Below are 11,614 nucleotides of genomic sequence, written 5' to 3' on the forward strand. Positions count from 1 at the left end.
TTGAGAACGAACATTCCAAATTATTTTTGTTTTAGTTTTTAAGGCAAAATAAATAGTCCCTCCGTTTCAATCGATTGTTCATTTTAATTTAATATGATTTTTTTAAAAAAATATATTCAAAATTTTAAATTAAAAAATATATATATATAAAATAAATATCATATTCTTTAATTTCGTTAGCTTAAATATGTTATTAAATTTTTTTTTAAAAAAAAAGAGTGGAAAGCAAACATACGACGTATAAAAGGACTCTTCTTACGCCCGACAAAAAAAAGAATTAATTGGGTACCCTTTAACAGTGCGTCCAATCTTTCCCGCCTAAAACTCGGCGGCCCCAATTAATTCGGTACCCTTAAATACACCGGCGACGGTGACAGAGCAAAGCCCTTACGACGTCGGAAAAATCTGATGGAGGGAAACGTTCACAGCAAAGAACTGGCGGCGTATTTGTTAAGCCATCACTCCGAGCAGCTTAGTTCCATCATTCTGGCTACTGATCCTCGACTGCACTATTCCCTATATGTCGAGTAAGAAACACTCCACTGCTCCTTATATCCACAAACACAAAATACTCCTTGGCTCCAAATTCCTTACATTCCACCTTTTCCTTTTTCTTTGTGAAACAGTTTTGCAGAGATAATGGATGACAATCCAGCCCTTTCTCAGTTCATTTTTGCTAAACCCACCGAGTATTTACCGTTTTTTAATGAAGCTGCCGTTTGGGCTCAGGTATTTACCCTAATGCTCTTTCACTAATCCTATACAGTAATGGTACAAAGATTAGTAATTGTCATAATTAATTGTTTTTTGTCTTTGGTGTAGAAAGTTATTTTGGCTGATCTTAAACAATGTGAAGACGCAAGTGTTAAGGACAACATACATATTCGTATAAATATCAGTGGCTCTCCTCTTGAATGCCCTGGTTGGTTTCTTGTTCTTTTCTTTTGGTTGTTCTCTTGATTCCTTTTATGTTTCTTGGCTTTCTTGGTTGGTTTCTTGATCTTTTTGTTTGGTTAATTTCTTGGTTCCTTTTATGTTTCTTGGCTTTCTTATTGTTGTATTTAAGATATACGCACAAATAGTTGAAAGATTCTTGCGTACTCTATAAGGTGTAGTTTAAGCTGCCTCAGAGGTTACATGTAGTATTTTCCAACTCATGCTTACTATAGACAATTGCTAGTAGTTGGCTTTTAAACAACTTGATAGAGACTATCAAGAATCTATGCCCTTATAACTTATTGTTCTGGATCTAACAGTTTACTACTTTTGTAATTTGGCATCTTCCTGATGCCCACTGCAATGTTAGTCTCTTGCTTTATATATAAAACCCATCATTGATCGGGATTTTGAAGTATCTCTCTGATGTGTTGAGAACATTTACTGTAGTTGTAATAGGCTTCCAAACAACTTGATAGTGCCAAGAAATTTTATACTATCGGTGTATAAAAGTAAAATCTTACTGTTTATGTTCCCAATTCAGGAATTTCTACAAGGTTCACAAGTAAATGCACATCATATTACTAGTATTCCTTTAGCTATTTCTTGCATATTTATTTTCTACTTTCCATGTCATATACCCCCGCTACCGTTGCTATATCATGCTTCAGAGTTCAGTCTAGTGTAGTTTTAAGTATATCCTGTAATATCAAACTTGGTCACTTTTTGTTATGTTTTAGAAACTTTTCCCAGCATTGGCCGTGTTAGGGTGAAGCATCATGGGATTCTTCTTACTATCAAAGGGACTGTGATCAGGTCTGGAGCAGTGAAGATGATTGAAGGGGAAAGGATATATGAGTGTCGGCGATGTAAGCACAGGTAGTTCTTGTGTGCCTTTGAACTGGCCGTATAAAAAAATCCAATCTAGTCTACGGCGAGATTATATGGTCAAGTTGTTACCTATCTACCCTAATAGATCATCGGCTAAGAAGGAAAATTTATGTAGGTTCAAGGTTTACCCGGAGGTGGAAACAAGAAATTCAATTCCAAAACCAATTTTTTGTCCCTCACAGGTCTGCTTCCAACTCATTCTTATTTGTTTGTTTGGACAAACACGCGAACAATACTCTGATTTTGCTAATTGATTTTTATCTCCATTTTATTACTCACGGAAGAAGATTTCTTTCTAATCTTCCCTTGATTTTCCTGCCAATCAGTATGCATTAACCTTTCACGTAAGACTTATTTTACAAGAGTAGGGTCTATGTGGAATCCAGCTAGATTCTTGTTTTTGGTTTTCTTGTTACTTTTTGCTTTGAGAAAAGTGAATGTTTCTTTTGGCATGTAATGAGATTGCACTCAACACCTTTTTCTGTCAGCTTGTTTAACAATTGTAATTTTATCTTTTAATTTCCTGGTTAAGACATCACAAATATCAAAAGTTTAAGAACATATTTGAATGTAAGTAAGCAATACTGCAAAACATTTCAAACGAATTTAGAATGGAATAAAATTGCATTTATTCCTTAATTAATTCTAACAAATAACAAATTATTAGCATATTCAATTCTTAGAAACTAAATATGCTTACTGAATTTGGGAACTTAACATACTCAATCATGTCAATTGATTTGTTTTAGGCTTTTGTTTGATACAAAGTACTCATCGAGAAATAGAGATGAATTTGTGCCACATTATTTTTAAGAAACTTGATGACTGACAACGAATATAGCCATGATATTTTGGAGTGTAATTTTGGGTTGTAGCAGAACTCGTTGTGTATTAGTCCAAGTGAAAGAAGCTGGTCCTGCCCTTCATGGAATCCTGTGTATAATGGGAGCTTAGTGCAGGATGGCCTCTAAATATGGAATAAATATTTGAGGGAAAAAGTTTATGAGGTGATGTTAACATAAGCTGCACATACTAACTTATGTATAGTCAGGTTCCCTTTAAGCGTTACTTTTTGGAATTGTTTTATCCTCTTTTTTTTTACAAATAAATTGAGTTTATATGGATCATCCCATATTTGAAATTATTCGATCATTTTCACGTAATGTTAAAAAATAGAGGCAACACAATAAAAATGACTGTTATCTTCTCCTTACCTTTTTCTTTACTATAGTGTGCACTTTAATTGTGCTTCGTGTTTAAAGCCCCAACAGACACTTTGACATTTTTCTGTGTTTTCGCCTTTGATAACTATGCTGGTTATTGGTAACAGTAAAATCCAAACTGCCTCATAAATTATATATGCTGTTTTGTTTTACTTTATTAGACAATTTTGAAGCTCTTTTTCTCCTCTTATTGCCTCCCATTCTACCATGTTAGTTTGCAATAACTTTCATCTAGTTTTGTTTATGATTTTTGTAAAACTATCTGCTTGTAAGAAAATCAATGATCTCTTGAAGTTCTTTTTCAGAGGTCTCAAATTTGTGAAAGCACAAGTTTTCAGCTTGTAGAAGACAATAAGATCTGTCATGATTATCAGGAGATTAAAATCCAAGAAAGTACCCAAGTTTTGGGTATTGGGGCTATTCCTCGCTCGGTTCCTGTCATTCTGAAGGATGATCTTGTTGACATGGTTAAAGCAGGAGGTACTACTTTCTGAAAACTAGATTGTTTGAAGTTTGCTAACTAGCTGTCCCTTGCTAGCTTTCCGATGGGGTGTACTAAATCATCGGTGACACCATTTAAGCTCCTCCATCCTAGAAAGCTTATCCTGATCTCATCTACATGGTTCAGAAGGATCACTGTTTAGGGCTTTAGTCTCATTTAGGACATTTATCAGTCACATTTTATAAAACAAAATTTATTGATGTAAACCATGTTAAGCACCCTCTTTGCCAAAAAATTTAGAATTGGAAGTTTCTAAACATTTGCTTGAGATCATGGTCAAAGTTAAAATTTGTTTTGAATTGAAACTGTAATAGGTAAAACTTTTAGTAATTGAAGTAGTTTTCTTGTGTCAATCTGCTTTTTTGTATCATATTCTGCTTTATAGTATGTAAATTCACCTTCTAGCCTATTGAGACCCAATTCTCTCTTTTCCTTCTCCTTTTCATTGATAGGCTTGATAGACATTTTCTTTCTTGTCCTTAAGTTATGGCCATGTTTAATGATGTCAGATGATGTGATTGTTACTGGGATCTTAACTGCCAAATGGTCCACTGATTTAAAAGACGTTCGCTGTGACCTTGATCCGGTACTAATTGCCAACCATGTAAGGTAACAGAGGAGTACTTCACTGAGTTCATTTTAAGAATGAATTCAATATATCTCATGCAACCACGAGTCAAACCCAAACAGTGCAAGGATTCAATAATTTGTGCAGAACCTATGAATGAATTATTGGTATTTTATACAATTGTTTGCTCTTGTTTAGAAGTACACATCTTTAATTCGTCCTGAAGTATTAGGCCCTTGTTTAGTGTATCAGAGCAACCCGCCAAATCATGGCTAGCTCGAAGTCACTCTTTTTTCTTTTTGCCTTCAATCCTTGTCAATTTAATTTGAAAATGAATGCAGAAAGTGCCACTTGAAATGTTAGATACAGCTTGATGTCTCATCAATTGGGATGGTTTATAATTGGGTTAAACAGAAGCAAATCACCGTTTCTTTTGTTTCCTCAATTTAACAATCGTTTCGGTGATGTAAATTTTCTCACTGGTCAGTAGATACAGCTATTTCATACTCTAAAGCATGGCGTTGATGGGGTGAAGACTGTGAGTGAGAGTATGTATTTGGCCTTGGTGTTTGATAACATGTAGGAGTCCCAATGAAGGGCTCAGAGTATGAAGAATTGCCTTCAATATTTTCACTGTTTTTGGTTACCAGAAAAGTTATCATCCTTCAGGTTCTAGTTGTAGTGTTTCTTTCCTTTTGATTGATAAGTGAATAAATATACAATATCATTGATACAATTTGTCATCTTCCAAAGCTTAAATAGCATGGTGATGTTTGTACAACTTAATGAATCTTATATCCAAGGAGGTATTCCAAATAAGGATTTAAACTCAGAAGAGATATACAACAAAAATAAAATTGTTTTTATTAAAAAGTAACAGGTGCAAACATAAAACACTTACATGAAGCAAGATATACCTTCCAAAACTTTGGGTTTGATAGGCTTTGTTGATCTACCACCTTTTGTCTTCCCTACTGCTTGGTGGAGGTAATACATTTCTCTGACTTCCTCATAAAGTTAACTGCCTTTTTATTCTCATAGTTCCTATAATGTATCTTCAGGAGAATGAATGAACTGAAGTCAGAAATAGATATCCCCGATGATGCTGTTCTCAAATTCAAGCAGTTTTGGACTGAATTCAAAGATACTCCTCTAAAGGGTAAAAATTCTGTCAGCGGGTACTGATTTTAGATTACTTGCTAAATGTACTTGGGGCTCAGACCTGCTTTTCTTTCTATCTCTTCATTCCTAAACACAGGTAGGAATGCGATTCTACAAGGTATTTGCCCACAGGTCTTTGGGCTTTTCACTGTTAAGCTTGCAGGTATTTTCCCCTGCCAGTGTCTTCTTTTCAGTTGATGTCACATATCTAAATGTTAGTTGTATTATAAAGAGTTTGTGTTACTTTTTCGTTTTCTGTCAGCAACTGTGCACCGTGAAAAGTAACCCCTTTGAGTTCTATGTGTCCAAACGGTATGGATTATTTCTTTACCATTGGCCAATGACCAACTTTGAGTTCAATGTAGTGGCATTGACGCTTATTGGAGGTGTCCAACATGTTGATGCTTCTGGAACAAAAGTTAGAGGAGAGTCTCATTTGCTTCTCGTTGGTGATCCTGGTAATTAATTGTAATATTAAAATGCTTTGAATCAAGATTAGAATATCTTCTTTATAGGCAAATGGTTTTCTTTAGAGATTTTTCTGTACTTGCAGCTCTTATTTAATTGCGTTTAGCGCTAATGTGCTGCATAACAGCTGGTATACTTGATTTCACCTTCGTGCACGGTTGTGTCAATTTTATGGTGTGTTATATCCATTTGAATGTTGGGAAGTTGTAAACAAGTGAGAAATATGGTTTCTTGCTTATCCTGTCAGGCACTGGAAAGTCACAATTTCTGAAGTTTGCTGCTAAATTGAGCAATAGATCTGTCATTACGACTGGGTTGGGAAGCACTAGCGCTGGATTGACTGTTACCGCAGTAAAAGATGGAGGTAGATTGTTCCCTTTTTTGTTACTTGCTAATATCTGTAGTGTTGAATTTTGAAGCTGTCCCTATCTATTTGCTTTGGTCATATTTATGTGGGGAACTGTCTGTGTTTCTGTCGCAACACTCACACACAGGCAGAGTTAAGGGCCCTCTCACACACAGACCTGTGCAAGCTTCCACAATAATGTGGTTAAGTTCTTTAAACTTGTTTGTTTTTCACATGGAAAAGGAGGGTGAAAGTTCGTTCCTCCTTCCTATAGAATTTTCTTGAGACGTGCAAGAAATAAACACAAGTGTTACGAATCTTGCTTTTATTAGAACTAAAATTCTAACACTGCAAGTAGGTTCCCAAGGGTTTGGCACAGTGGTCAATGAAGTGGGTTGGTTTCATGAGGGCTTAGGTTCAAATCTCAAATGATTTAAAATGTACAATAGTCTTGCTGATGTGACCCTGCTTCTGAGATTAGTACTAGTGCCCTACTAACATTATTTAAATAATATGTTTAAATGAAGGAGGCGTGGGATACTCAATACTGTTGTACCTCTTACATCCAGAAACAATATGAGGGGACAATTAATCTGAGTGCCTCCCAATTATGTTCTTGATACTCTTTTGGCTTAAATGTAAAGTTCTTTGATCATCATTTGTAAAGACAAGCTATATTTTCAGGAGAGTGGATGTTAGAAGCTGGTGCCCTTGTATTAGCAGATGGTGGCCTCTGTTGCATCGATGAGTTTGACAGGTATAGCTGCATCATTGAAGTATTATGTTGATTTGTTCAGTTTCTCCTTGTTTTGATAAAACTGGTGTGGTGTAAAGTACAGTCTGCACCTAAGTTAGGGTTATATGAGGTTGTTGATTCAAATGATTAACAATTATTTTCGGTGGCAAAATAGCCAATAATGTTATCATAGACATTCATTTGATGTTTGACTCGTCAAGGTTTGTTTGGCAGCATGAGAGAGCACGACAGAGCAACCATCCATGAGGCAATGGAGCAGCAGACTATAAGTGTTGCAAAGGTATATCATTCTTTGAAGACATAATACATCAATACGCCCTTTAACTTGAATTCATTTCACATTTATGCCCTCCAACTTTGGAAGTGCACAAATACATTTAAACTTGTATAAAATTGAAGAAATATACATGCACGTACTAGGTGACATCCTACATGGCAATTTGTGTCCTACGTGGTTTCCTACATGTATTATGCCACATAGGACTCATGTGTCAACTTGTTCAGTTTTATATAAGTTTAAGTGTATTTGTGCACACCCAAAGTTGGAGGACATAAATATGAAATGAAGCAAAGTTAAATGGCACATTTATGTATTATGCCTTCTTTGAAGAATCTTAGCTTTTTTTTGGTAAGTCAGTACGTTTTCTTTGGTAAAGTCAATACATGCATGATTGGCAAGGTCTTGATTTCTTGATGTTTTCAAAATTCTTTTCCTGCCACATTCTTTTCCCCGCAATATCTTCTGTTCTTAATTAAATAAATCCTTTGTGATCCTTGATGACATGGCTAATCTGTAGGCTGGTCTTGTGACAACTCTCAGTACAAGGACAATTGTTTTTGGAGCAACTAACCCCAAGGGGCATTATGATCCTGAGCAGCGTATCTTTGCTTTTGATGTCCTATTTCTTTTATTCTTTTGCCTTTCATCTTCTTGCAAGCTAGAATCTCCATCAGGCATCTTAAATGCTTTGCTGCGCATCGCAATTTTCTTAACTCAAACTAGCTTTATCTGTTAATACGACACTCTCTGGCCCGCTGCTGAGCAGATTTGACATAGTCCTAGTTCTCTTAGACACCAAAAACCCAGACTGGGATGCTGTTGTTTCTTCACACATTCTTGCTGAGGTGATGAATCTAAAATAATGTGAATACATTACCATTTTTTCATCAAGGTTAAATTAGCTGGATGAAAATTTTTTACATGTGATTGACAGGCAGAAACCAAGAACCACAATTATGAAGAGAATCTAGGGACTATCTGGCCAATTTCAATGCTCAGAAGGTAAAATACTTCCTGACAACCATCTGGATTCTGATATACATGATATGTACTCATCTGCAAATAATTGTATACTTATCTACTACTCCACAGATAGAGAACGCCACTTTCGCTAAACTGCTAACTGCTTCTATATATAAATACTCGATAAAGATAAATTCCTAAATATGAATATTGGCATTGTTCATGAACAGTAAGGGATTACACGTGCATTTGCACATTAATAACGGTGAAACTGAACAAGATGGGATAAGTCCTTAAAAATGATTATCGACATTGTTACCTTTTCAACCAGTAGTATTAGTTTAGTCCCCCTCCTTTTCCAATTTGGATGATTCGCTAATCTATGGTTAATCTTTTCCATTTGTAGAAGACTAGAAGCTGGTATGCAAGACTTAGTTTCAAAAAGCAACATGCAAAGAACTTTCTCTCTTTTCACGTTTCTTAATTCTGCAAACCTTTTTTTTTTAGCTTGATAACTCTTTTTTGTTGTTGATCGAGTAACATATTTTCATTTAAAAACATGGCCAAAAATCTGGCAGTGTACTCTAGTTTGATAATTCTTATTTGACAAGCTTGGGAGATAGGTGGTTTAGGAAATGACCTTTTTTATGAATCTTCTTAAAAGCACTTAAAACTGGAAGGTCTCCAATTGATATGCATGTATGAGTAAACAAAAAAGTAATTTTGGAGCCAAAATAGAAAGTTCGAATTCATATTCTTAGCCTTTCTATTAGCACTGATTTTTTGAGTATCTGAATTTTCAAAAAGACTTTCATGTTATGTGAGAGTGATGAGACAGTGGGCTTTGGTTGCAAGTTAGATAATAGTTCAATCATAATACTTCCTTGGGCTCCTTAACAGCTGTGTCCTGTAAGTTGCGGAAAAGCTAGACGGTGAGCTCAACTTGTAAAGGAAGTCCACATGACACTAGGAAAAAGATCTAATTCTAGTTCTATTTGTGTCATACCATTTTGTTACCGTGTTAACTCCGAAAATCTTCAGCAGCAATTACTTCATCACATTCTGTTGATGGGATGGCAGTGTGATGTATTCTGATCACATCTTGTAGGTACATCCAATTTGTGAAGAGATGCTTTAGACCAGTCCTCACAAAGGAGGCAGAAAAGGTTATCTCAAGCTATTACCAACTGCAAAGAAGATCTGCGACTCAAAATGCAGGTCCATTAAACATCATCATTGTCACTAAATATTCTAATTGTTCCATGGTTATGCACTTAACAACTGTGAATATCTACAGCAAGAACAACTGTGCGCATGCTGGAGAGTCTGATAAGACTTGCCCAGGGTGAATTATTGTCTCTAGCTTTTTCCTGGCTTGGCCCTAGCTCTATTAGTCACTGATTCTAAAGAAACCAATATGGCAATATTACAGCACATGCAAGATTGATGTTTAGAAATGAGGTCACGAGATTGGATGCCATCACTGCCATCTTATGCATTGAGTCATCCATGACTACCTCGGCTATAGTGGATAGCATGGGGAACGCATTGCACTCCAATTTTGCAGAAAATCCTGACCAAGAATGTATCCTAATGGCATCTTATTTATTTGCATGCATATGAATTGTGATGCAGAAACCTATGAAATTGAGTTCATCTAACAAAATTGTATTTATTGCTATGTGAGTTTATTCAGTTGCTACTAGAAAAGTAGCTGAAATATATATCTATGTTCAGAATCTAGTAAATTTAGTGCCTCTGAACTATCGTCACAACATCCAAGCTACACAGAACATGAACAAAAAGAATTTGTGTGAACATATGTAAACTTGTTTCTTGTTGTTAATTTGTGTATTAAGTTACCCTTGTTCCATCATCTGCCTGATGGTATTTCAGTTAATCTATTTCTAAGCTACTTGTTTAGTCGTGTCCTTTTGCATATCATGTGTTATTCTTGACAAGCATAGATGCCAAACAAGAAAGACTGATCCTTGAGAGGCTGCATCTCCTAGACGAATTCGCTCAAGTAATCAGTACTGGAGGATCAATATGCTGATGAAGTTCAATCTTTATTCTAATAACAGGTAAATAGAATGACTGCTAAATCTCTCTCTCTCTCTCTCATGATGCAGAAGAAAAAATAGAAACAAGGACTAAGAGGCTATTTAACAAAATATACAAAACCATTTTCTATAGCTTCTCTCCTATTTCTGTGTCTTCCACACTACCCACGTAGTGCTAATTGAACAATCCCTAATGACCTTTGTCTTGTCTTCGTTTTCTAAAGGTGGACAGTTCCTTCTTCACATTGTGTGGCATCACTCTTTGTAGCCAAACGATCAAAAGATTTCCCATCCACGTTTTGCCGAACTCTTGCACATAAAACACTTACTGACATATGTAGTCATCCTTTTCCACGAGATTTAGTTGTCAATTGCTTCTCATGGCTGCCAATCAAGTTGAGAAACTCACTTTTCTTCCTATCTGCTTAAGCCTTGGTGAGAGAGTTACCCAATACTTGCGATGGTGAGAGGTTGCATGTGTCTGGTGAAATAGCCAAGGCACGCACAAGCTGGCTCAGGCACCATCACAGAAAAAACACACTTCTCTGGGAATTCAGTTTGATAAATATTGTATAGTAGATGTTTTGTGAGGAGTCGTCAGATTCAATTCATTGCAATTTTACTTGGTGGATTTTGTCCATGTTTGAGTATGGTGAGGTGCCTTAGTTTCAGGAGATTATTGTGCTACCAGGGATCTTTGGTTGCTGGCAAGAGACGAAGATTTGGATATCTATTCCTTTATGTATTGATTGGATTGTGGACAGTTTGGTAAGGAAGAAATGGGGGAGGTGTTTTGTAGATGAAAGGAGCTTATCTTCATGGTTAGTATAGATGCATCCAGAACTTGTACTATTGGAAAAAAGGTACACTGCTGATTTGATAACACTTTGTAGCTTCTATAAGATTGTAATGTATGACAAGTACATTGCGTTAAAAAAAATGTCAGATTCCGCTAGGAGTATCTGCTTGCACCAAACCTAATGGATCGTCATTTGCTTGTAGCATTGTTTTAATGTTAATAAATGTGAGTCTCAATGCATTACCCCACAGTACCTAAGCCCCAAAAAACTTGCCTTGAAAGTAGTAAACTCTTCCTATTCTTTCAAAATATCCTTCCTCAGGCCAGTTATCTGCTCCATAGACAATTCTTGAGGTTGCTAGATTGCTGTTTAACACACATATTAACATACAATACAAAATCAGCTTTCCTTCCAAAAATATGGTAGTGCGTTGCATATATATCGTCAGCTAGACGGGCTCTGCTTGTTAATGTTCATGTGATTTGAAAGAAGCTATTCTTGTATAAACGACATTTTTCTGTCCTCGTATTGTCGCAAGATCATTGGAGTAACAAATTTCGGTGTGATAATTGTTGTACTTCTATGGTTTTCCAGGGCTCATTTTGTACTTCATCATCCTCAATGTCTTCCATAGTGAAAGTGTTTAAGAAAGAAAG

General features: G+C 35.9%; 1 protein-coding gene across 2 annotated transcripts; it reads left to right on the top strand.

Moving 5' to 3' along the window:
• Positions 1-295: 295 nt before the first annotated feature.
• LOC107005335 (probable DNA helicase MCM9) lies at positions 296-11,513 on the top strand. Of its 2 annotated transcripts, XM_015203902.2 has the most exons (21): positions 296-527; positions 627-729; positions 823-922; positions 1,677-1,815; positions 1,943-2,009; positions 3,356-3,530; positions 4,062-4,161; positions 5,182-5,279; positions 5,379-5,444; positions 5,647-5,739; positions 5,997-6,113; positions 6,780-6,852; positions 7,066-7,132; positions 7,650-7,731; positions 7,856-7,977; positions 8,067-8,134; positions 9,204-9,313; positions 9,393-9,440; positions 9,528-9,680; positions 10,063-10,179; positions 10,383-11,513. In XM_015203902.2, exons 1-20 carry the CDS (start codon positions 409-411, stop codon positions 10,149-10,151), a joined length of 1,989 nt encoding a protein of 662 aa, XP_015059388.1. In that variant the 5' UTR covers positions 296-408; the 3' UTR covers positions 10,152-10,179; positions 10,383-11,513. The 2 variants fall into 2 exon arrangements, with proteins under 2 accessions (XP_015059388.1, XP_027774327.1); XM_027918526.1 differs by lacking the exons at positions 296-527; positions 627-729 and having other exon boundaries at positions 852-922; positions 1,753-1,815.
• The last annotated feature ends 101 nt before the right edge of the window (positions 11,514-11,614 follow it).

The sequence above is a fragment of the Solanum pennellii genome, chromosome 1 (assembly GCF_001406875.1).
Source record: "Solanum pennellii chromosome 1, SPENNV200".
In the NCBI taxonomy this organism is placed as follows: Eukaryota; Viridiplantae; Streptophyta; class Magnoliopsida; order Solanales; family Solanaceae; genus Solanum; species Solanum pennellii.

Excerpts from the sequence above, each read along its gene's own strand:
- LOC107005335 (XM_015203902.2), top strand. The coding sequence starts at position 409 with ATGGAGGGAAACGTTCACAGCAAAGAACTGGCGGCGTATTTGTTAAGC. Across the intron at positions 3,531-4,061 it reads TGACATGGTTAAAGCAGGAG|ATGATGTGATTGTTACTGGG; the intron begins GTACTACTTTCT and ends TAATGATGTCAG. Across the intron at positions 5,445-5,646 it reads TTTCACTGTTAAGCTTGCAG|TGGCATTGACGCTTATTGGA; the intron begins GTATTTTCCCCT and ends AGTTCAATGTAG.